We start from the raw sequence: 24,430 nt of genomic DNA, 5'->3' as shown, positions 1-24,430 counted from the left end.
TACAGGGGTAAAAGGACCTAGCTTCCTTCCCCCACTGTGGAACAATGTTTTTTTTGTTGTTTGTTTTAACTTTTGGCCACATCATGCGGCTTGCGGGATCTTAGTTCCCAACCAGGGATTGAACCTGGGCCCTCAGCAGTGAAAGCGTGAAGTCTTAACCATCGCACCACCAGGGAATTCCCAGTGTGGGCCAACACTGAAGAGCCATCACAGCTCCCAAACCCCACACAGGATTATCTGAAGCCCTTGTGGCCACTTGACAGCCCACCCCATCCCACCCCACCGTGCCCTCCTGGCTCACCGATTCTCCCCACCTCCACCACCATCGTGCACCACGGGTGTCAATCTCGTGAACGTTTCAACAAATGTCCCTTTCATAAATCTCCTTAGAGTATATTTCCAGGGGAATCCAACCTGCAACAATTGGTGTTTCACTCTTGATTTAATCGTACACAATTAAGCCCAGCATTTATCATGAATCAATTCTCCCCTCTCCATTTTCCTCGCAGCTGGTAAGGAGAGAGGGGTGGCAGAAAAACAAAACAAAACAAACCAAACATAAGCCTAAATGACAGATGTTAAGAAATGAGGGCAACTCTTCCGTGAATGGGTAATTGCACCGTTTTTGGACGCCAATCTCTAAAACGATGAAAAGCCATGATTGCACAAGGCTGGGACCTCTGGGGACTTTGACAGTGACTTCTAGGGCACCTGAGTTGGAAATACCTTCAGACCGTGGATTGAGCAGGGTACATTCTCCACACGGGGCACTGCCCTCAGAGAAGTCTATGACCCATAGGCCTACTGAATGAGGCTAAAACTCTTGGATTCAATCCTGAGAGTTGAACCACTCCAAGGGAAGGGGCAGAGAGCGGGGAGGGGGACAGCTCTGACCTTGCACAACTGTGGAGCCTGGTAAGCAGTCTCTGCAGACTTTCTGATACTGGAGCTGGAAGAACACAGGGCAGGCAGTCGGGGAGATAAGAGGAAAGAGAGGAGGGTCGGGGATCAAAAATCCATAAGCCGAGCTGGAACCCCACAAGGATAAACAGACTGAGGTCACTCCTCATTGCCTGTGAAGCTGGTGATATAAGCATCCTGCAAAATCCCAGACCTTCCCCACGAAGCTAAACACACACGTCCGGCCATCACTCGGGGATGGGCCTCCTCTTAAGTCCTGCAACTTAAATATTGAGATAGGAAGTTGGACTAGTGCCATGTCATAAGCTAGATGATAAGGACATGAGAGACTGGAAGAAAGCAGAAATAATGAGCATATAAATACATAGACATATTTAAAAGAAGGAAGAGCTACTCGTAATTCTTACAGTCATTTCTACAACTGGCTCCATCATTGTAACTGATGTTTATAACTATCTTCTTCCCATGCCTGCTTCATATTTCCATTGCCTTTAGCAAACCCTTCAACTACTCATGGCTCTTTGCCTTGCAGAGTGGCCCAAGCATTTACGTGTGGAGCGTCTGGGCTGTTGGAGGTTCTACCTGAATTGAGTCATTGGAAGAAAAGCTATGACAAACCTAGACAGCGTTTTAAAAAGCAGAAGCATCACTTTGCCAACAAAGATTGGAATTGTCAAAGCTATGGCTCTTCCAGTAGTCATGCATGGATGTGAGAGTTGGACCTTAAAGAAAGCAGAGCACTAAAGTACTGACGCTTATAAATTGTGGTGCTGGAGAAGACGCTTGAGAGTCCTCTGGTCTGCAAGGAGGTCACACCAGTCAATCCTAAAGGAAATCAATCCTGAATATTCCTTGGAAGGACTGAAGCTGAAGCTGAAGCTCCAATACTTTGGCCACCTGAAGCAAAGAACTGACTCATTAGAAAAGACCCTAATGCTGGGAAAGGTTGAAGGCAGGAGGAAAAGGGGGTGACAGAGGATGAGATGGTTGGATGGCATCATCAGCTCAATGGACATGAGTCTGAGCAAACTCCAGGAGTTGGTAAAGAAGAGGGAAGTCTGTTGTGCCGCAGTCCATGGAGTGCCAAGAGTCAAACGCGACTGAGCACTGAACAACAGCAAAGCTTTTCGCTGATTTTAATCACAGGACCCGGGAGTAATAAGAAACTGCAAGGTGACCTTCTGCATCCCACACTTCCCCAAATGTGTGGTGGCAATCCACTTTCTCCTTGATAGTCAGCATCAATCGCTCCAGCCAGTCCAGTTACCTTCTTTGCTTGCTGATTCAGCACCATGGGGAATTCAAGGGGCCAGTGGCAGTCTCGACAGCCTGCTCAGTAGAATCACTGTTGTGTCAGTGAGGAAAGTGTGTATTCTATAGATCCATGGATGCTCGTTCTGGCAGAGGCATTGAGGGCAGGAAAGGCAAATTCACATCCAAATAAATACCTGTCCTGGTAAGAACACAGTGCTCCCTGCTCTGGAGGGAAGGGGTCCAATGTAATGAATCCCCTCCCAGACACCCCCACCCCCACCCCGGGGAAGAGCGCTGTATCAGGACCCAGTGCTGGGCCCTGCTGTTGGCAAATCGGACCCCCACCAGAGGCTGGAGGTGACCTGCCTGGAGCATGGACATGAGGTGCTGGGACCACGCACAAGCTTCTAACAAAGCTGCTTGTTCCTGAGCCCAAGCAGCAATGCCAATGTGGCTGAACACGAGAACTATCCGATATCCACAAAACAGGCTAGTTACCTGGTTAACTCAACCTCCCTCTATCGAGGTCACCCTTTGGAAAGCTTGGTGACAATTCCCATGGGACGCAAATACCTTCACACTCTGAGCTCATTTGCAGGGGTCTAGCCACTGAGCTCTCCCTCAAACCTTCTCGTCACTGATTTTGTGACTGTATTTCTTCCAATACTCTGACCACCCAGCCAAACCGTTAGCCACAGCCCATCAGTCAACACAGGCCCATATGTCTCTGGCCATATCTCCTTTCAGACAAAATGGACTACCGAGATTCCGTCCATCGGCAGGATTCTCCCTGCATCACTGACCTTCAGGGCTGTCCCAGAGCAGGACTATAGTTCTGCAGTTATCTAGTTTGGTACCATTGTCTAATGCAGAGCTGTCTATAAACCTATTTTTCTTCCTCACTTAGCTGGGAGTTTATGGGAACTCCCCATGAAGCTTTCTCTCCATGACAGAGAAAAGGCAGAGACCAGGGGCCGTGGGTCTCCAGATCACATTCCCCTTGGATTCACTCTTGCCTTAAGATCTTGCTTAAACCTGAACTGATAGACTCCACTTCAATCTGATGCGATCTTCCCGGACCAGGAATCAAACCTGTGCCTCCTGCATTGGCAGGTACATGCTTAGCCACTGGGTCACCAGGGAAGTCCATGTCCCTTTCATACTGATAGGAGGTGGCAGATGAAGCAACTTGTCTTTCACCTTGGAAAGTATATATCCACATGCCCCCCCCCAATTACTGAGCATCTAGAATTTTTCACTGAGGTGGAGGACCCCTGAATTTTGTGGGATTTATTTCCCACTCTCTGGCTGCAGGCATTTTCCCTGCTCGCCAGGTCCAATCAGTGGAATATCATCAATGTGATGAACCAGTGTGGTGTCCTGGTAAGGAAAAGACAAGCAAAATCCCTGGGGAGTCGATTATGAAAGTGCTGGAGAATTGACAGGCCCCGGGAAGGACAGCAGTGATGTATTGCTGGCCTTGCCGACTGGTTGGTAGTTTTACTCGCAGGTATAAAGAAGGAAGCGCGCACTGCAACACTGGCTACGTAGCAGGCGTCAGCAGGTGATGTGTAGATTTGCTCCAGCTATGAAGCCACAGCTAGAAAAGCGGCTGCAGATCAGACTCACCACTTGATTCATTTGTAATAATTTACTGTCTTTCTTCTAGATCCATCTATTTCTTCTCAGACCAGATAAAGGAGTCAAAAGGAAATACTGGAGGAATTCTGTACCTTTCACGCCTCTTATGGTGGCACTGATCTCGAGCAGTCCCTCCAAGGAGACCGTATTATTCTTGGTGCACGATTTTCATAGAAACAGGTGCTTCCGGTGGCTTCTATTTTGTCTTCCCTGCCACTGTAGCCACCCCTCCATAAATCAGATAACCAACATGGGTCTTCTGTGGTTGAGGGTGTCTATTTTCATTATGAACTCCATATAACCACAGGGTGGGTTCAGAAACCCACAATGGGACAGACCTAAGTAAGGCTTCACTGCCCATCTGACTTCCAATGCTCTGACTGGTGAACCACAATAATGCTTTGGTCCAGAGAAATTAGTATTAATTCAGAGCCAGTGTCCAGGAGTCCCTGAACAGTCTGAGAAGATGAAAATGAAAGGCTTTTGCAGGGACATGGATGGGCCTACAGACGATCATACTAACTGAAGTGAGTCAGACAGAGAAAGATAAACACCATATGATCTCACCTGTACATGGAATCTAATTTTTTTTAAATGATGCTACAGATGAACAGATTTACAAAAAAGAAACAGAATCACAGATCTTGAAATCAAACTTATGGTTACCAAAGGGGAAATGTCGGAGGAAAGTGATAAATTAGGAGATAGGGATTAACATACAATATTTACTATATTGAAAATAAGTAACTAACAAGTAACTGACTAACTATAGGGCTTCCCTGATAGCTCAGTTGGTAAAGAATCCACCTGCAAGGCAGGAGACCCTGGCTCGATTCCTGGGTCAGGAAGATCCACTGGAGAAGGGAAAGGCTGCCCACTCCCATATTCTTGGGCTTCCTTGGGGCTCAGCTGGTAAAGAATCTCCCCACAATGTGGGATACCTGGGTTTGATCCCTGGGTTGGGAAGATCCCTTGGAGAAGGAAAAGGCTACCCACTCCAGTATTCTGGCCTGGAGAATTCCATGGACTGAATAGTCCATGGTCACAAAGAGTCGGATATGACTGAGCGACTTTCACTTTCAGTGTATAGTGCAGGGAACTCTACTCAATAATCTGTAATAACCTACATGGGAAAAGAATCTGAAAAATATATATATATATAATTGTTTATAGTTGTTTTTCAGTTGCTAAGTCATGTCCAACTTGTTGTGACCCCATGAACTGAAGCACGCCAGGCTCCTCTGTCCTCTACTATGTCCTGGAGTTTGCTCAAATTCCTGTCCATTGAGTCACTGATGCTATCTAGCCATTAACCTCTGTCGCTCCCTTCTCCTCCTGCCCTCAACCGTCCCAGTATCAGTGTCCTTTCCAATGAGCTGGCTCCTTGCATCAACTGGGCAAAGTATTGGAGCTTCAGCAACAGTTCTTCCAATGAATATTCAGGGTTGATTTCCTTTAGGATTGACTGGTTTGATCTCCTTGCTATTCAAGGGATTCTCAAGAGTCTGTAGCACCACATTTTGAAAGCACCAGTTTTACGACACTCAGCTTTCTTTATGGTCGAACTCGCCCGTCTGTACATGACTACTGGAAAAACAATAGTTAGGACTACACAGACTCCTGTTGGCACAAGTCTGCCTTTTAATACTCTGTGTTTGTACTAGCTTTTCTTCCAAGGAGCAAGTGTCTTTTAATTTCATGGCTGCAGTCACCATCCCCAGTGATTTTGGAGCCCAAGAAAACAAAATCTGTCACTGCTTCCCCCTTTTCCCCTTCTATGTATCATGAAGTGATGGAATTGGATGCCATCTTAGTTTTTTGAATATTGAGTTTCAAGTCACCTGTTTCACTCTCCTCCTTCACCTTCATCAAGAGATTCTTTAGTTCCTCTTCCCTTTCTGCCATTAGAGTGGTATCCTCTGCATATCTGAGGGTGTTGATATTTCTCCTGACAGTCTTGATTCCAGCTTGTGATTCCTCCAGGCAGGCATTTCCCATGATGTACTCTGCCTTACAATGTTGTGTTAGCTTCAGGTTCAAACACAACATTGGAAATCTACTATACTCCAGTAAAATTTCTTTTAAAACATGAAGGGCTGAATATAGCGCCTTAGCATTAAGACTAGTTCGGTATTGTTATGATTGATAATAATGACAGCAAACCATCCTGATTCCCTTCTTATCTACAACTTGCAGAGTTGCTATTAGGTGGCGGGGAAGTGGGGCTCAGGAGGAGACATCAGAGGCAGATGAGTTATCCCATCGTTGGTGAGTGAGTGGACAAGGAGGTAAGCAGAGACGCTCCATCCTGAAATGGCAGAGCCTGGGAACGCATTCTGCTCAAGATTCTTCCTGATGAGCTCCAGGAATGATGGACTGAGATTGCCTGTCTCCCAGAAACTCCCAGGGAAACACAGTTGCTAACACCAATAAAATTAGGAATACATTATTTTTCAAACTATAAGGGAGGATTGGGTAGTGGAAAGAAAATTGGCATAAATGTTTAGAGAGCCGATGCTGGGTTTAGCTCAACCCCTCTCCAGGCAGAGGATCTTGGGCACATGTTTTTACCTCTTTGAGCCTGGGTTTCATTATCTGTAGCACTGGAAGATAATATTATCTACCTCTTGGGTTGTTGAGTGAGTTACACGAGATGATGATATTACCATACTTCACACTTATTATCAAAGAGATAAGAGATAGCAAACGTGGTGAGGATGTGGAGAAAGGGGAACTCCTGTGCGCCATGGGTGGAAATGTAAATTGGTGCAGCCACTATGGAGAACTGCATAGGGGTTTCTCAAAAAATTGAAAAATAAAATGAACATGATTCAGAAATCCCGTATCTGGGTATATATCCAAAGGAAATGAAATCACACTCTGAAAGAGATAACTGGTGAAGGACGTGGCAACCCACTCCAGTATTCTTGCCAGAGAATCCCTTGGACAGAGGAGCTTGGTGGGCTACAGTCCATGGGGTCGCAAAGAGTCAGATACAACTGAGCAATGAACTCACACATTCACAGCAGGATTATTTACAATAGCCAAAACACGGAAGTGACTTAAGTGTCCACCAAATGATGAGTGGATGAAGAAGATGTTTATATATATGTGTACACAAACACGCATGATGGAATATCATTCAGCCATGAAAAGAAGGAATCCCTCCCACTTGTGAAAACATAGATGAATCTTAAGGACATTAGTTAATGAAGTAAGAGAAAGGCAGATAATGTATGACTTGTATATATGACACCTAAGAAAGCTGACCTCATACAAACAGAGACTTGATTGCTGGTTTCCAGGGGCTGAGGGAAGTGAGGAAATGGAGGCCAAAGGTTACAAACTTCCAGCTACGAGACAAACAAGTTCTTGGGATCTAGCTCAGTCGGTAAAGAATCTGCCTGCACAGCAGGAAACCTGGGTGGGATCCCCAGATAGGGAAGATCCAGTGGAAAAGGAAATGGCAACCCACTCCAGTATTTTTGCCTGGAAATATCCCATGGACAGAGGAACCTGGCAGGCTATAGTTCATGGAATCGCAAGAGTCAGATACGACTTGGTGACTAAACTCCAAAACCATCAGTGCACACGCAGTGACTGTAGTTAACAGAACTGCATTGTGGAACTGATATTTGCTGAGAGAGTAAACTTTCAATGTTTCTGTTACAACAACAACCGAAAATGGCAATTGTGTGAGGAGAAGGGTGTGTTAACTAACTGTACTGGGGTCATCACTTTCCAAAGTAAAGGGATATCAAATTATCCCATTATGCACCTTCAACTTACCCAGCGTTCTATGCCAACTGTATCTCAGTAAAGCTGGGGGGTGTGGAATACCGTCCTTAACACCGTGTTAACACTGTAGACACGGTCATGTGTTCTTGTTCATAAGAGTCCCTTTCCTGCCCTACCATTTTAGGCATCATTTCTCAACCTGGGCCTCACTGACATTTGGGACCAAATAGTTCTTGTGGTGGGGGCTGTCCCTGGCTTTGAACACTGTCTAGCAGCACCCCTGGTGGCTGCCTATTAGGTGCCAGCAGCGCCAGTCCACTTTGACAGTGAAAACGGTCTCAAGACATTGCTGAATGTCTCCCGAGGGGCACAGTTGAAAACTTCAGGCTAGTTATTCTTTTGATCTGTTTCCATGTTTGTAAGTAAGATAGTGAGGCTGGAGATTAGATTCCTTCAAAGCTATCACCCATGCATACCTCGCTTTAATCCCTTATTCATCACACCAATAGTATGTGTCTGCTTCATGCAAGACATACTGTTTCACTCTTATCGCTTTTGCTTTTAACATTTGTTGATGCGACTTGCTCCTTGACAGTTTTTAAAATTGTTTTTACTGCTTCACTTTTTGAAGGATAAACCTTAAAACCATAGTGTCTAATGGCTCTAATGTTAATAAATGGCTTTAAACTTATAAATTAATTTTGGGGATAATTAGTATGCTTGTAACACTGGACTTAACTACTCAGGCCAGTATACACACACACACACACACACACACACATGCATGCTAAGTTGCTCCATTAATGTCCTTCTTTGCATCCCTACGAGCTATAGGCTGCCAGGCTACTCTGCCCATGGGATTCTGCAGGCAAGAGTATGGAGGGGTTGCCATGCCCTCCTCTGGGGGATCTTCCCCAGCCAGGGATTGAACCCACACCTCTTATGTCTGCTGCACTGGCGGACAGAGTCTTTACCACTGGCACCACCTGGGAAGCCGTGTATATATATATATATACGTATATATATGCCTCGTAATGGGATCAGCGGCCTCCTAAGAAGACACCAAAGAGCTGGGTCTTGCTCTTCTTTCTCTGTCTCTGCCTCTCTGCCTCTCTCCCTCACCCCCCTTCATGTGAGAATACAGCAAGGACACGGCCATCTGCAAGCCTTCACCAGAATCCTATCATGCTGACACTCTGATCTCTTCCCAGTCCCAGAACCATGAGAAATAAACGATAACTGTCTGTTGTTTAAAGCACCAGGTCTATGGTATTTATGCTATTTTGTTCTGGTGGCCAGCGCTTCCTTCACATGTGAGGAAGTAGACATATAGAGAGTAGGTGGCCCCAAGGACACCAAGGTTAAAGCCAGGCCCTTCTGACTCTAAAGCCAGGGCCTCTTCCTGCTGCAAAAAGCATGACTTTACCTGCCCTTGGGTTTCCTTGAGCCCTGAGACACCGAACATTGTTTAAGACAGAAGCTCTTGATGACAGTAAGGAGATGCACATTTTTTTTCCTAGTTGGCTTTTTTTTTTAATCAAAGATGTATTTTGTCAATTTCCTTCTGGCATCTATTGAACGGATTTTTTTTTTTTTGGCCTATATTTTGAGTTGCGATTTGGTCCACTGTTGCATCTTTGCCGTGGTCACAGAGCACAGCGTCCGCAGGGATGCATGGAGCAGGGCTGCGCCCTCAGCGGTTTGGAGTTAGCTGGGAATTTCTTTCCCCAGGCTGGGGCCTGGGGCTGGCCTTCCCCCTCCTTCTGCCCATGAGCTCCACGAGGAGGGTCTTGGAAGGGTGATACGCAGGCCAGCGCTTTCTTCTTCAGTAGTGGGAGAGAGGCGCTGAAGGGAAGACCGTCCCAGAGCCAAATCAGAGGTGTCTTATCGATTCTAAGTGGCTTAGCGGACATTTCCCAGACCAAGGGGCCGGACGCTGGGGGGAGTTGGGTGCTGGGACCCTGCTCTGGGCCCCCAGAGCCCACCTCCTCTGTCTCCTGCAGGAAGCTCCCGCCCGGCTGCAGGGACGTGCAGATCCTGTCTCTTCCTCCCCTTGGAGCCCGCAGGATATTTTCTTTGGCCAGCTGCCCGAGCCTAGGACACCCTGCAGAGGCCCCCCAGGGCAACCATCCCTCCTGGCCAGGACCCCCACCTATCCCACCACTAGGGTTCCCCCATCCTCAGGCCCTCAAAGCCGGGACCACCCGGCGCTGAGCCCACACCCCACCCGCTACAGCAACCCAGTCCCTTCCCCTGACAGCACCCCAGGCCCCCCTCGCCCCTGCAGAGCCAGCTCATCAGCCACCGCAGCCCTGTGGGAGGGGGCCAGTCCCACAGGCTGGCTGGCTTCTCCTCCCAGGTCACCTGCCTGACCCCCAGCTTGGCTCACAGCCACTCTGCTCATCCATCACGGTTTCCTCCCTCCTGGACACGCCGGCGTTCACTATCTAAGGATACATTTATTAAAATGAAACCTGACTTGTTTTTCCAGAAAACGCTCTACTTGATCATGAGTTTTATTAAAAAATATATTTACTTGTTTTGTTATTATATTAAAGATTTTGCTCCTCTACTCAACAGTGTTAACTTGGTGAGGCTTTAGCACTGGGATTCTCTTAGCTTTGAAGAAAGAAAAGATCTTCATCCTTTTTTTTTTTTTTTTTTTGCTCCAGGACCATCTCTATTGTGGGCCTGCCCTGTTCTGTCAAAGGGTCAAATGTGCTGCACCCCAAGTCAGGGAACAGATCTGGGCCACTTTGGGGTCTTCTCCCAGCTCCATTCCTGCTGGCAAAATTGAGGAATTGTGATCATTACTATTTTCCTAGAAAAATCCCTTTCATAGAAGCTTCTAGGTTTGTAGTCTCAACATTGTCACCCTATTTTTTTTTTTTTAACGGTTCTTGGAATAGCATCCGTCCCTGAGGTTACACGGCCCTAGCCGTCCCGCTTCTGTGTTCCCGCAATGTCGAGACACCCAGCACCCCCTGCCCAGCTGAATGGGAGGTGGACAGACAGGAGACCCACGAAGCATGGAGGGGAGAGGTGGGACCAAGCCAGGAGGATCCTCGGGGATGCCCAGGGGCCAGGCGGGGCAGCTGGGTGGGTGGAGGCAAGGACCTGGCGGAGGAAAAACTCAAAAAGGGTGTGGAAAGGAGACCCCACCCCAAGGCCATCTTGCCAGGCCAGCAAGGATAAGGGCCTTGACTGAGTCTCCTGTGCCCCTGAGGGGGACTCTGGCCGACCCCCTCAGGTGGACATTTCACCTCTAAAATCTCTCGTGGGTAGTTTTAGTGACCTGAGTGGACACGCTTGCAACTTGAGGCCTGGAACCAGAGGAAAGGCAAATCCCCCTGGTCATGAGTGGCGCCCAGGTCATAGGAACACCTGGGGCCAATAGACCTGATGCGCAACGTTTAAAAGCTTCCAAAGCGTGAGTCACCCAGCCGCGTCCGGCTCCTTGCCACCCCATGGACTGTAGCCCACCAGGCTCCTCTGTCCCTGGGATTCTCCAGGCAAAAAGACTGGAGTGGGCAGCCGTGCCCTTCTCCAGGGGACCTTCACCATCCAGGGATCGAACTGGGGTCCCCTTCAATTGCAGGCAGATTCTTTACCATCTGGGCCACCAGGGAAGCCCCCAAGTGTCCTTCAAATCTGCTCTGCTCCCTCACTTGGGCAATCCTACTTTCTCTAAGTCCTGGAAGGCCTGGGGTCAGCATGCAATTTTCAGACCCTCTGGAGCTCTCCGCTGGAATGTGGTAGCCGGGGAAAGCCAGCCCTCAGCTCTGTTGCGAGGGGACTTGAGCATTCCCATGTGGAACCCCTCACTCCTCACGCCCCAGCTCCATCCATACCGCCGGCAAACAGCTAACCATCAGACCCAGGGAAGAGGCCCCCAAGGGCCCTGGGAGTGGGATCAGTGGGGAGGAAATTCCTGGGCTCCCGGCCCCAGAGGGTGGGCTGGGAGGCCTGTGGCCTCCTCTGCCGCATGGGAAGGGCTGGATGGGGCCAGAGCAGGGCCCTCCAAAGACTGACTCCTTTTGTCCAGGTCAGAGACCACCAGCGGGGAGGTACATGTATAGCCCGGCGCACAATAAACTGGAGAAACACATGAGGTAGCCCTTGGTTTTTGTTTATTTTTTCAATAAACAAAACTTTTTTTTGCATGTCTGGCTGCAGAGACGGGGAAGCTAAAAAGAGCTCATCATTGACATGTTTGAAATTTTTCAGTTACAAGATCATCACGCCTGCTCCTCCCCCAGGTTGGGGACCACACTAGGGACCATGTCTCTGATGGCTGTCTTTGAGCTTCCCCGGGATTGGCGTAAACTACACACTACTCCAAACACACACGAGGTGCGGATGGGCAGTCAAGGATCCCAACACTCTCAGCAGAATCTGGTTACCCCATAGCGGATGGAATGGACCAATTTCTGCATGACGTGAAGACCGTGGCGAGGCTGCTGACTTGGTTCTGATCTCGCAGGATGTGTGTGAGAGGCGCTGTGGAATTTGGGTGGGGCGGCCTCATTGAGTGCTGGTAAGAGAGGGTGTCACGTGGGCAAGTGAGATGGTCAGGCTGCGAGGGGGGTGTCTCCCTCCCACGTTGCTTTACTTGCACTGCACTAGGCTCCCTGGGGACGCCTGTGTGTCCACGCCCCTCCCAGAGGGCCCCTCATCCTGCGTCCTCAGCTCCCTGCACACCGCCTTGCACTCAGCAGGTGCTTGGAAATGCTTCCTGATTGAATGGATGGTGGATGAAGGATGGATGGGTGAGGAACTGGTCAAGGATAGGCAGTGGGTGGGGTGAGGGGGGGTCTTTTCCTTGTCGTCAGGGGACATGGCTACACTCTACAACACGGAGGTCGAAAGTGTGGAGTAGAGAAATTTGATCGCTGCGTCCAATCTTAGAATTTGGCACGAGGGGAGATTGAGGGTCAGAACCGTCAGCTGACTCGATCAGGGGTCTCACGTGAGAGAGAGAGGCTGGGTGGGGGTGCCAGACCCCCGCCCAACCGAGCCAACAGTTCTTTTTTTTTGTCTTTTTTTAAATTTTATCTCTTAAAACAAACTCAAAATGAGATGAGATGGTGACTCCAACGACTTGGGTGGGGGGTAGGTAGAGGGGGTTGGGGTGAGGGCTAGTAGAGACTGGGGCTGAGGGCCAGGGAGGGGAGGGGTGGAGCAGTAACTGGAGCTGGGGGTGGGAGAGGACTTGGGATCGGGGACCAGGGGGGCGAGGGTGCAGGGCTGACAGGGTTTGGGGTGAGGGTGGGAGGTGGTCACCGGGGAGGGCATCGGGACTGTAGGGTGTGGGTGCAGGTGATCAGGGGAGCTTGGGCTGGGGATGACAAAGTCTGGAGTGACAGGGACAATGTCTTAGGTGAGAACTGGGGAGCTTGGGGGAGATGAGGGTCGGGCTGTGAAACAGGATGACAAGGGGCTGGGGGCGGTAAACCGGTGGCTGACGGGTGATGAGGTTGGTGGTCATGTGACAGTCGGTGACGCGTGTGGATGCATGTGAGTGATTCGAATGACACAGACGACGTAGGTGACGTTGGCTTAGCAAGGTAAGCAAGGCAGGTAATACTCAATAAGCTAAGAATATACATTCCTATCTTAATAATTCAAGAAGCAAAATATTTCTAACTGGTACCCAAGGGCTGTTTAGCTGCCCAACTCTGAGAGCTGGGAAGCTAAACAGAACTCTGTCCCATTTACTTTTGCACAAAAGATAGATGCTCTTTTCTCTTAAAAAAAAAGAAGGCAAAGTTTATCATTCAGAAGCTGGCTAGGTCTTTGGGGATCTGAGGGTAGTTAACTCAGCAACACAAATGAAATCCACGCTGTGGTCTGGTCTGGTACCTCCATGGCCACAGAACTAGAAAATGCCCCACAAGCGACAATTTCCACCAAACTGTGAAAAACCTTGGTGAGGGCTGTGTTGCTGCTCAGACACACCAGGGGCACTTGCGGTTCAAGATGCACTTAAATTGCTGGGGGATATCTCTAACCTACAGGGTCGGAGGCAGGCACAGTTGCTGGGGCCTTGAGTAGGTGGGTAGGTTGGGGAGGGGGCTGCCTTAGGGGGTCAGCCCCAGACTGCACACTGGGACTCAAAGGGGGCAACCGTTTCCAGGTGGGCAGTGGGCCAGGAGGCTCCCCACTTTGAGAAATGCAGTCAAAATTCATTTCAAATACATCAAGTGTACATCCAGGATAGGCCAAAACCTTCGGATCCCAGGATGAGACTTAGTCTTCATCGGATCCTAATTTTTTAGGGGAACGGTTTTCGTTCATCACTCCCTCGTTCCTAATTCAGATTTTGAGGGCAAGAGAGGACCCTGATGGTCATGGTGTTCAAGCCCCCGCCTGGAGGTGGGGGGGAGGAGGTGGCCCAGGGTGGGAAAGGGACTCGCCAAGGATCACACAGCGAGTGAGTGGCAGGGCTGGGACAAGGTCCCAGCACCCCCAGCAGCCAACCCGGGGCTCTCTCTCTCTCTCTCTCTCTGCCTGACACACGGCCGCTGCACTCTGCTAAAATCCCAAGTCAATTGGGAAGATCTAAAGCTTTGCGGTGTTGACATGAGTGCGAGTCGGGAGTGGCGCGTGAGAATTAACGAACGAAAGAGATTTTAGCCCTTTTCACAGTGGGTGGTCATGCACAGCACTCGTAACGGTTTCACGAGGACCCCGTGGCCGAGACCCCGCCCCTGGTTGGAGGGGGCGTCGGCACGGAGCCCTGGTACTGTTGCCATGTTTTTTTTTGGTCTTTTTTGATTTTAGGTTGAGAGTTTAGAATAACATACTTATTTGTCTTACTCACTTAAAGATGAAATTCTCATTATTATTATCGTTATTATTATTTTTTTATATCATGCATTAAGAAGAGAGAAAGAGGATTCATCTGGCAATTACGCTGGTCACACGCACACACGGCAGCGCAAAGGCAGGAGAGGGGAGCATAGCGTTCACCAGATTTGACACAAAGGAGAGCAAATTCCACCACAAAGAGAAGAACAGACCGCACAGAGAGACAGGGGGCTCTGCGGGGACCCCGAGAAGAGGGGGGCCGGTGGGGACGCTGCTCAGATCTCCTCCTCGCCGGCCTCCTTGGTGAAGGTGGTCATGTCGATCTTCTCGGGGAAGACGATGTTGACGGCCAGCTCCTCCCCGCTGTTGTAGTGCAGCAGCAGGTTCTTCTTCTTGCGCAGCACGTGGTTGTAGCGCAGGTTGGACACCCAGGCCTCGCACTTGTTGAGGAAGACGATGCCCACGGTGCCCAGGACCACCAGGCTGGTGAGCACGCCCAGGATGGTGAAGCAGATGGCCTGTCCCTCGGAGAGGAGCGGAGTGCTCTTGTTGAGCTCCTTCACGGACACCTTCAGGACGCGGTGCTCGGGCTGCAGCACCGGCAGCTCGTGCACCCCGGGGGTCAGGCGGTAGGTCAGCCCGTAACCGCTGGGCAGACGGGGGGCCTGCTGGGGGCCCGCCGCGCGCTTCCGGCCACAGCGGGGGCCGGTGAACGCGGGCTTGCACAGACACTTGAAGCTCACCTGGGAGTGCTGCAGGCAGGTGCCGCCGTTGAGGCACGGCTCGCTGGTGCAGGTGCTCACCGGGCGGCTGCAGGTCTTATCCATGAAGCCGGCGGGGCAGCGGCAGCGGAAGTCACCCCCGATGTCGGTGCAGATGCCCTGGTTCTCGCACGGGTTGGGGATGCAGCTGTTGGTCATGATCTCGCAGAAGTTGCCCGAGAAGCCAGGGGGGCACAGGCAGACGGCGTGGGGGGCCCGGCCCTCATCGTCCACGCAGCTGCCTCCGTGCTGGCAGGGCGAGCTGCAGCGCAACAGGGCACAGGGTAAAGGGCCCTCGGGCGCTGGGCCAGGACAGCAAGGCTGCGGTGGGAGGCGGGGGAGGGGGGTGCCCTGCTCCCCCCTCGTGCCACACCGCAAACCTCCTGGGGCCCAACCAAAGGGCAGGTGCTCAGAACGCTCGAGGTGAGGGAGTGCCAGCCAGGGAGGCCCCAGGGTGGGGTGGGGAGTGGGTGCCCGGCACCAGGAGCCCCTGCCTGTGAGGAGCTCCTGGGCCATCCGAGATGGGGTGGGCACCTCACCCCCATCACGCCGCCAACCTGGAACATGCCTGACCTCCAGTGCCATGATGCCCATCTCCTCTCCCACCTCTTACGTCACCTCTCCGACCAGAGGCATGACGGTTAAGTCACTGGACAGGTGGGGAAACTGAGGCTGAGAGAGGCAAAGTTAGTGATACCCGCCCTCCCCTTAGTTCCGCCCCCAGGCCACAAAGGCGGAGCCAAGCAGGGCATCCCTCAGTCCCTTCTGCCGCCGCCGCCCCCAGCCCCTTATTATTAATTTTATTTTCCGAGGAGTGAGCCTGCGGGCTATTGTACAGGAAACCCTTGGGGACTCTCAGAGTGAAAGAAATCCGCGCTCTGTCTGCGAGGCAGGAGCAGCGTCTGGGCCTGGCTGGTTAATAGTGGCCCATTCACCCCAGTGCAGCCTGCAGACCGAAGCTGTTTGCTCAAAGCGGAGCACACGGAGCATTTAATGTAAGTGCTTTTAAACGAGCAGACCCTTTGTCATCTGATAAATGCCGAAACTCCGGGGAAGAAAGGGGCTCAGAGCGCAAGGAATCAGCATTGCTGCTGCAAGGGTGAGGGCGAGGGGAGCTGGGCTCTGGAGGAATTTCAAGGACCCCAGGCTCTATTTGGACAGACGGGCTCAAGTCTGTTAGGGAGGAAAGCAAAATATTTTAAAGGTCTCGCTCCGTATTTCCCCTTCCTGCCAGGAAGCAGAAACGGAGCTCGGTGGTCACCCCTGTCCTCCGACCTCACCCTGAACCCTGATCCTTTTTTTTTCTTAATATTTACTTTTAATTGAAGGATCATTACTTTATAGGATTTTGCTGTTTTCTGCCACACATCAACACGAATCAGCCCTAGAACGCTGATTTTTAGAATGCTGCAAGAATGATGGTTCCTGGCCCATGTGGCTCTGGGGGCTCTCTGCCCTGTCCCTGGAAGGGACTTATGCTTCGGCTTCCTCACGAGACAGGGGCGCCCACCCCCCACCCACAGCCACTGGCCTAGGATTGGAGACTGCCCTGAATACTCGCCTGACCTCCCTGGCCTCCGTTTAAACCCCCTCCTCAGAGGGTGAGGAGGGCAGTGCTGCTGAGCAGCTGAGGACCAGAAATGGCTGAGCTGCTGGGAAGTCTGCTCAGGGGGGCACCAGAGAGGCCAGGGACCGGTCCATGTGCCGTGCCCATGCCCCAGAGACCCCTCCCCATGGGGGTAGCTGGGGGCCGGATCTCCCTCCCCCTTCCCCTCCCGCCTGTCCCATGCTGGCCGCAGCCCCCTTTCCCCACTTCCTAAGACGTACATCCCAGGAGACCCAAACGTAGAGCCTGCCGTCCACCGCCCACCCCCCACCCCAACCAAAGCCGCCTCTAAGGTATGGAGAGCGGATTTCACCAACAGCCTCGGGCACTGCCGAACTCTGATCTCTTGTTACGTTGCCTTTAGAAAATTATGCCGCTGGGGCTCGGGTTCACAGTCCCCAATCTACTGTCATTCACAGACATCAGGGCTTGGGGACGTCAGGGGAATATGAAGTCGCCTTCAGGATTGTTTGGGAAAAAATGATGGAAGTGACACAGTCCCCCATAAAGACCCCGGTCGCGGGGGCAGCCCCCCCGCAGGGTGCAGAAGCAGCACTTCCTCGGTCTTTTGTCCGCCGACAGGTCCGCCTGGGTTAGGCTGAAAGGGTCTTTAAGGGGGTGGAAACGGGGCTCGAAAGCAGCATTTTATTAGATCCGCAGGGAGAGAATGCTCACCCATTCACCACGCAGGGCCCGTCCATTTCCTGGCAATCCTTTCCCGAGAACCCGGGGACACAGGAGCACTCGTACTGGCCATCATCGAGGTCCAGGCAGGTGCCGTTGTTGGCACAGGGGGTCGAGGTGCAAGCCCGGATGTCTTGGAGGGGGAGAGAAAACCAGGGAGATGAGGTGAGGTTGGTGGCGGGGGTGGGGGCGCAGAGGCTAGAAGGAGAGCATCCTGGGTGGGGGCAAGGAGAGAGAGACACCCCTCCCTCTGGTCACGGCAGGGAGCCTGTGTGAGCAGCCCAGACTCCCTGCTTGTGGTCACTGTCCAGGGTCACCCAGCGGGGTCCTCAGTAAGGGAGCGCTGCGACTCCTCCAGAACCCTGACCTAAGTAAACAACTCTGGAGGCCAAGGACACAAAGTCAAGGCCGTTCACCAAGATTTCACCCAGGCCCGCTGTGCCCTTTTTCCGGCACCAGGTCACCTCTTGGGTTCCGCAACACTGACCTTCACTGCGGACCCCTCCCCTCCCCCTAATACTCCAGACCAGTTTCTACTGTCTGAGGAGGCCCCTGGTGCCCAGGAGGTGGAGGGGTGAGTGCATCCCAACTGTTAAGAGACATCACCTGCCCCTGTATACTTTTCCATCAAAGGGGAGCAGGGAGGTGGGGGAGGAAATGAGATGTAAAGCCCCCTGTCGGGAATCAGGAAACCTGATTGAGCCCCAGCACTGCCTCCGTCTCCTGGTGGTCTGTCTGCTCTCAGGTTCTGAACTAAGGGGGTCTATGATAAAAAAAGGTTGCATCTTTTGAAGGCGGTGAAATGAGAGCTATTGAGTGCTCGCCTGTCAGCACGGGTTTCCATGAACACTGGTATATTTCCACCGCTTTTTTACACCTCCCGTCACGCACACATCATTATTCGGGGCTCAGCAAGGCAGGGACGGGCTGAACAAAGGGGGGCCCGGGACGGGAGCTCTCTGACAGGAGAGAGACCCTTTCTGCATCCACCTTCAGCCAGCTGCTCCTCTTCCCCACCACCCCGGACTCTATGCCTCACTTTCCCTGCTTAGAAAGGAGGGCTTCTCCCCGGCCCATGTCTGAGATCCCCTTTCCCCTTGGGTTTTTCCACCATCTGAGCTGCCCCCTGGGCCAAAGAGAGAGCCAGGGCCAGCCAGAGACGCAGTGGCGACTGAGAGGCAGCTCTGGGTGGGGGTCCCCGGGGGCTGCGGCCACACACCACACACGAGCAGATGGATTCGCTCTTTTCAAGAGCCCTGCATCCTCTCAGGGAGAGGGAATGGCTGTCCGTCAGTAAGGAAAAGCCCCGCACGCCAGGCGAGGGCCTGTGCAGAGCTCACATGAGGAGTCTGGCTAGCACAAGGGGACCACAGAGGATTTATCATTATGGGAAGGCCCTGGGCATGAGCGCCAGGCTCCCACCTTACGTGTAAGCGCAAGAGCTAGCGATCACCCACTCCTCTCCCGCGGTGTCAAGCCTCTTGAGCAGAAGATCAGTTCACCTTCTCCCCCTCCCTCCAGGGCCTCCAACCCCAAAGTCGGGTGGATTAAGCTGCCACAAGGGGAGAGCGGCCGGGGGTCTCTGCCGGGGGGGGGGGTGGGGGAGCAGCTGTGGCGGAGACAGCCTCAAAGACGGGTGAAAAGGGAGAAGGCCAGGAACCACCCGAGGGCAGCTTCCTCTGGACCCAGCCACCCCAGGCTTTTGTTGACCCAGTGGCGAGGGACCTTTTGTCTGGGAAACTCCACAGCAGGGTCCCGGGCTTAGATATCACAAAGAGTGGGGCTCCGGGCTAAAAAGCCCTGATCCCCAATGGTGGCTTTTCTGGGACCCCCTTGGGTCCCCCAAACTGCTCAGAGGTTCTTGCAGGGAGCCGAGCCCTGCTCGCCAGAGCCTGAGCCAGCTGTAGGGAAAAACTTGCATCGTTCGGGGGTGGGGGAGGGTGCTTTAAAGACCCGCATGCTGGGGGATTTGGGAAGCCTACTGCCCAGCTTCGCGGGACGGTAACACTACAGTTCTTCGGGTTTTCTCTAGGAAAGCGTTAGCCCCCCCCCCCCCCCCCCGCCGATGAGAATGAACCCACTTTGGAGGCGGAGGGTGGGGTTTGGTAGCCAGCCGGCTGTTCTCCTGACTTCCTAAGAGTCATGAGCAGACCCGGTTGCTTCCCCGAGCCTCAGTTTCCCTCCTGATACCAGGCAGTCTTTGCAGACGCTGGCGTATGGCAGCTGCCTACACCACCGGGGGAATTTTCTCGAGGACCCTGGTCTGCCTGGGCTTCAGGGCAGGTTTTGCCAAACAAGAATGGGCTCGGTTGAACATTCTGCAGCCTGAAAATGCAGTGACAGCCAAGTGTCCGCTGCTCACAGGGTAGTGGAGGGCAAAGATGGCATAAGTTAATGAAATCAACTGATAACACCAATCGGCACTTGAGCTACTTCTCAGCCTTTCCCGACCTGCCACCCCCCAGCCCCCACACCTGACCTCGTGTCCAGCACAGCCCCCAGCCCTGTCCTGGTGGTCCTGACTCGGTGCCCACTGGCCCCAGCGCTCAGCACCCAGCACCCTCTCCGCGTCTGTTTGCTTGTGTGTTGCGGCACCCTTAGTAGCCTGGCCTGTGAATTTATCGGCTCTGCGACCCTCCCCTCTCTGAGCTTCAGTGCCCCCCCTCCCCCAGGACAGATTTCTGCCGTCCCCACCCTCTCAGCTTTGTGTGGCGTGTTCCTTTTGGGACTCTTTATTCAACGGGCAGCCCCCCGCCGCCCCCCACCCCAGTGCCTTCCCACTGCTGGGTGAGCAGCAGTAAGTGCCCCTCCCCGTGGAGAAGCCCCCAGCGCCAGCGGGAAGCGGACACACAGATCATTACCATCCAGACTGCTGGGTGTGTTGGGCGAAGGCCACAGGGGGAGGGGAGGCAGCCGCCACCCCACTGGGCAGGGAGGAGGTGGCTGGGGACGGGGAGGGCAGGGGCAGGTGCCCACCTAGGTCGCAGAGGTGTCCGTCCCAGCCGTCCTTGCAGATGCACTGCCAGGGTTCCACGCAGACGCCGTTCACACAGCCGGGAAAGGTCACACACTGGTCACACAGGGGACCCTGCCAGCCAGGCTGGCACCTGTCGGGGGTCGGTGGGGGAGAAAGATGGGGACACGTGAGTGGGGGGGTACAAGGGTGGAGAGGGAGTTGCGGTGGCTTTCTGTGGAACTGAGAGCGCTCGGGGAGGGGGTCTCTGCACAGTGCTAGGCCGGTGGGCCGCAGGAAACCAACACCAGTCACCTGAGTGGGAGAGCTTAGACTTGAGATGAGCTGAGGGGCTGGGCAGAGAGGTCCCTAGGAGCCAGGGGAAGAGCTGCCTTTTGCCGCAGTGGCCCGCAGTGGTCTCACCCTGCAAGAGGCTCTCCTGCCCGCCCCCACGTCTGAGGAAACAGACAGGAGCCGGTGGCACCATGTCCACCCCCTCGCCCCCCATCCCCAGACACCCGGTCCTCCTCCTCCCCACCCCTCTCCCCCACTAGTTGGTTTTCTGCGGGGGCGAGGGCGCTGTCGGCTGCAGTCCAGGGGCCCCTACTTTTTCTGCCTGCGTCACAGCTCCTCAGAATGCTGCCCTGCACCCCCCCCCACCCGTCCCCGCCACAAGCTGCCTCTGGGGAGCCCCTCCATTACCTGCACACACTGTCATCGTCGCAGAATCCATTTTCAGGGTGGCAGGCCGGGAAGCATTCAGCTCCTGGGGCACAAGAAAGGTTACGCCATTCGCTGCACGAGGCCCGACAGGCCGGGGAAGCAGCCTCCGCCCCACGGGGGCTCTACCCGCCTGGCCCACAGTCAGGAACGCCATCGAGAGCCACCCAGGGGAAAGCCCCCGCCTGCTCCTGGGTCTGGGGTCATCACAGCACACTGCCTAGCTCCCGGGGTCCGGTCAGACACCCAGCGTCCCTCAGAGAAACAACAAACGTCAGGCCCTCCAGGGCAGAGATGAGGAGACAGCGAACCAAAAGAGCTTGACCCCAAGGGACTGGGCCAAACCCTCACTTTGTGTTACAAAGTGAGCTAAAGGTGGGGCGGGGGACAGATTTTTGAGGGATTCAGCTTGGGAAAGCTCAGACAGGTCCACCTGGAAGGCTCACAGGTAAGGCGTCTGAGTTTTCCAAAGGTTAATCCCAGCGAAGCCAGGCACCCAGGTCAAACTCCCCACCCCAGGCGCTTGATATTAAAAAGACCAACAAGGGTTTTGCGGACAAGACTGCAATTCTGACACCCTTTAGAGATTCTAACACTTTAATAGGCACCTACTGTGTGCGTTTACTTTAACTCTCAGCAGCTTTTCAGACAGCCCCCCCATAACCACTGGCGCAGTGGTGGGGGGGGCCCTGCGCGAAGGGGGCATGCTGCGTCACGGACAGATGGCCGCCGCAGACAGGAGTGTCGCAGCCCCTCGCCTAGACCAGCGCCACGCGGGAGGGGCATGGCCTGTGCTCCCGGCTGGGACTCTGGGGCGACGACGGCAGTCACCCTCCACAGCCCCCATAGGCCTGCTCCCGAGCGCACACGCAGAGACCCCCCCCAAAGTTGCACCCCAGAGCGTTTTCACAGAGGGCTCCCCAGCATCACCTCGTTTCTCCATACCTCCGCTCTGCGCACCGGCCCCCTGCGAGCGCCACTTCTGCTGGGCGGGAAGGGGCCCGGGGGTCCCACACCCCTCCCGCTCCCCGCGCCCCCCACTCAGGACCCCAGGGGCGGGCTTGGCATGCGAGGGTGACAGGGGGCGAGGCAGGCACGGCGCGGGGCTTAGGGTTAGGCGGGACAGGCGGGAGTCGGGGCGCACGGGACGGGGCGCGCGGGGCACCGGGCGGCCGGGGAGGCGTCGCAGGCTTCCCCAGAGGGGGCGCGAGCCGGGCCGCCGGGGGGCTCACCATGGGCACTGCGGCCGAAAGCCAGCAGGAGCAAGAGGACGGGCAGGAGGGCTGCGGTCGCGGTCATCGCGGGGCGGTCGGGGGCGCGGTCCTGGGAGTGGCGCGGGCGCGGGACCTGCTCCGGGCGCCGCGCTGGGCTTCTGGTTGCGGACGCGAAAGGGGGCGCGGGCGCGCGGCGAGGGGAAAGCCAGGGCTGCACCGGGCTGCGCGCTGCGCTCTCCGCTGCCGCCGCCGAGCTGCTGCCGCCGCCGCGCGCGCCGCCCTTTTCGTACCGCGGCCCCCCCGCGGCCCCCGCCCCTCGCCCCCGCCTTCGCGCGCACGGGGCCGGCGCCGGCCAGTCCCTGTGACCCCCGCCCCTCGCGGGGCCGCCCCCCACCACTGCGGTGTCCCGGAAACCCGCTCGCGCACGCGGGCCACTCTTGGCTAGACGGGCACAGGTACCCCGCGCGCGTTGGGCACACGTTGCCCCCACAGGACGGCACACGGGCGCGCACACACCGCCCGGCTTAGGACAAGTCTCGGTAGCGGAACCTGGGCTGGGCCACAGACCCCAGGAAGATGCGAAGACGCGCTCGGAATAGAGAAGCACGCACAGAAACACCAGAGCACTGATCGCCAAGGTCCCGAGCACGCATGGCATGGTTCACGCACCCAGAAACACACAAACGCACGCTCTAGAGACGGGGAAAACGCGCACTACCGCACACGCAGCGGGAAGAACACTTAGGAGAAGCCTTGGGGCACCCACACTCCTAGCCATAAACACGCGGGGGGAAATTGTAGGCACTCTTGTGGGAGCACACACGGCAACCCTGACACACTGCGACACACACACCCTGCAATACACGCGCACGTCATAGACATGGCCGGGAGCGCCACATGCTTGCTCAGTCATGGGCACGCAGACAGGCAGAGGACGTGCAGTTACGAAACCTGGGGCGTCCTCAGCATGTGCCAGGCCGTGTGCACAGAGGCACGTGTGCAGCCTCGTGCGCACCTGGACATGCGAATACCCTGGTGAACATGCAGACACTTGGGCACATGTTCCATCGCATACACCCACACACATGCCCTCAGGCCCTAGTCCCGCCGGAAGGCTCTCATACACCTGATATTTACACACACGCACACATACACTGTCCTGGAAACTCACAGATGTCAGGCTCTTGGTTACATGCTTATCAAGACACGCATACGGGCACCCAGCACTCACGCACACACAGGCCCCATCATGTCCATCTTTGCCCACCGTGACATATGCAGGCAAGCTCACAAGTATGCTCACACTGACACGCACAGTTGCACACCCGGCACTCGGCAGGTGTTCCAAATCCACTGGGAGGCCTCCAGCTGGGGGTCACACAGAAGAGCAGGTGGGGGGTGGGGACCCTGCCAGAGACCCTGAGAGTTCCAGCCCAGACTTAGAGCCCCACACTCTTCTGGGCCAACCACCCTCTAGGCCCATCCCTATCGGGGAGGTTTAGGGAAATGGAGAAGGACCTCTAGGCGAGCATGGGAGGTGGTAGAAAGGAATCCCGGGTGTGTAACCTCTGGGGAGGATACCAGAAGGTCCTGAGCAGATGGATCTTCAGTGTGGGCTTCACTTGCATCCGTTAGTTTGCAGACAGATGCCGAGGGCTGGGAGGGGTACGCAGGGGTACCCACCCATTTCTTGGCCTACTCTTCCCACCACACCGGAGTGGGGGGGTGATCTCTGCCTCTCTGAACCTGGCCTTTGGGCCATCTTATCGGGCCCTGGCAGGTTTGAGAACAGACTTACTGTCCTTGGGATGGGGGTGGCAAGTCAGGCCAGGGGGAGCCCCCACCTCACACCCTGCTGGCCCTAAGGCCCTAAGTCCACACCCTAGAAGCAGAACCTAGTCTGGGTGGCCTCCTGGAGGCTGGAGGGAAACCCCCACCCCCTTGTGGACGGCGCCTCTTCCTTGTCCGCCTCTGCTGAAGATCTAGAAGCAGGGGTTGCTTTGGGAATGGCTTTGGAGAAAGATCACGCAGTAGACGCCCAACCAGATTCCCACCCCACGGCCCCTGCCTTTCGGTGACCTCGTTCTCTCCCAGGAATGCTCTTCTCAAGTGAAGAAACAGTCCAGAG

General features: G+C 54.3%; 1 protein-coding gene across 6 annotated transcripts; it reads right to left on the bottom strand.

The window, feature by feature from the left end:
* Positions 14,390 to 22,577, bottom strand: DLK1 (delta like non-canonical Notch ligand 1). Of its 6 annotated transcripts, none has more exons than XM_018065823.1 (6): positions 22,321 to 22,577; positions 21,071 to 21,134; positions 20,392 to 20,522; positions 17,407 to 17,548; positions 15,108 to 15,387; positions 14,390 to 14,969 (listed from the first exon to the last, which is right to left on the bottom strand). In XM_018065823.1, the coding sequence occupies exons 1-6, from the start codon at positions 22,385 to 22,387 to the stop codon at positions 14,640 to 14,642; spliced, it is 1,014 nt and encodes a 337-aa protein (XP_017921312.1). In that variant the 5' UTR covers positions 22,388 to 22,577; the 3' UTR covers positions 14,390 to 14,639.

Source organism: Capra hircus, chromosome 21 (assembly GCF_001704415.2).
Source record: "Capra hircus breed San Clemente chromosome 21, ASM170441v1, whole genome shotgun sequence".
Taxonomy (NCBI): Eukaryota; Metazoa; Chordata; class Mammalia; order Artiodactyla; family Bovidae; genus Capra; species Capra hircus.
Note: the sequence above shows the minus strand (reverse complement) of the source record. Positions and strands in the feature narration are given on the sequence as shown.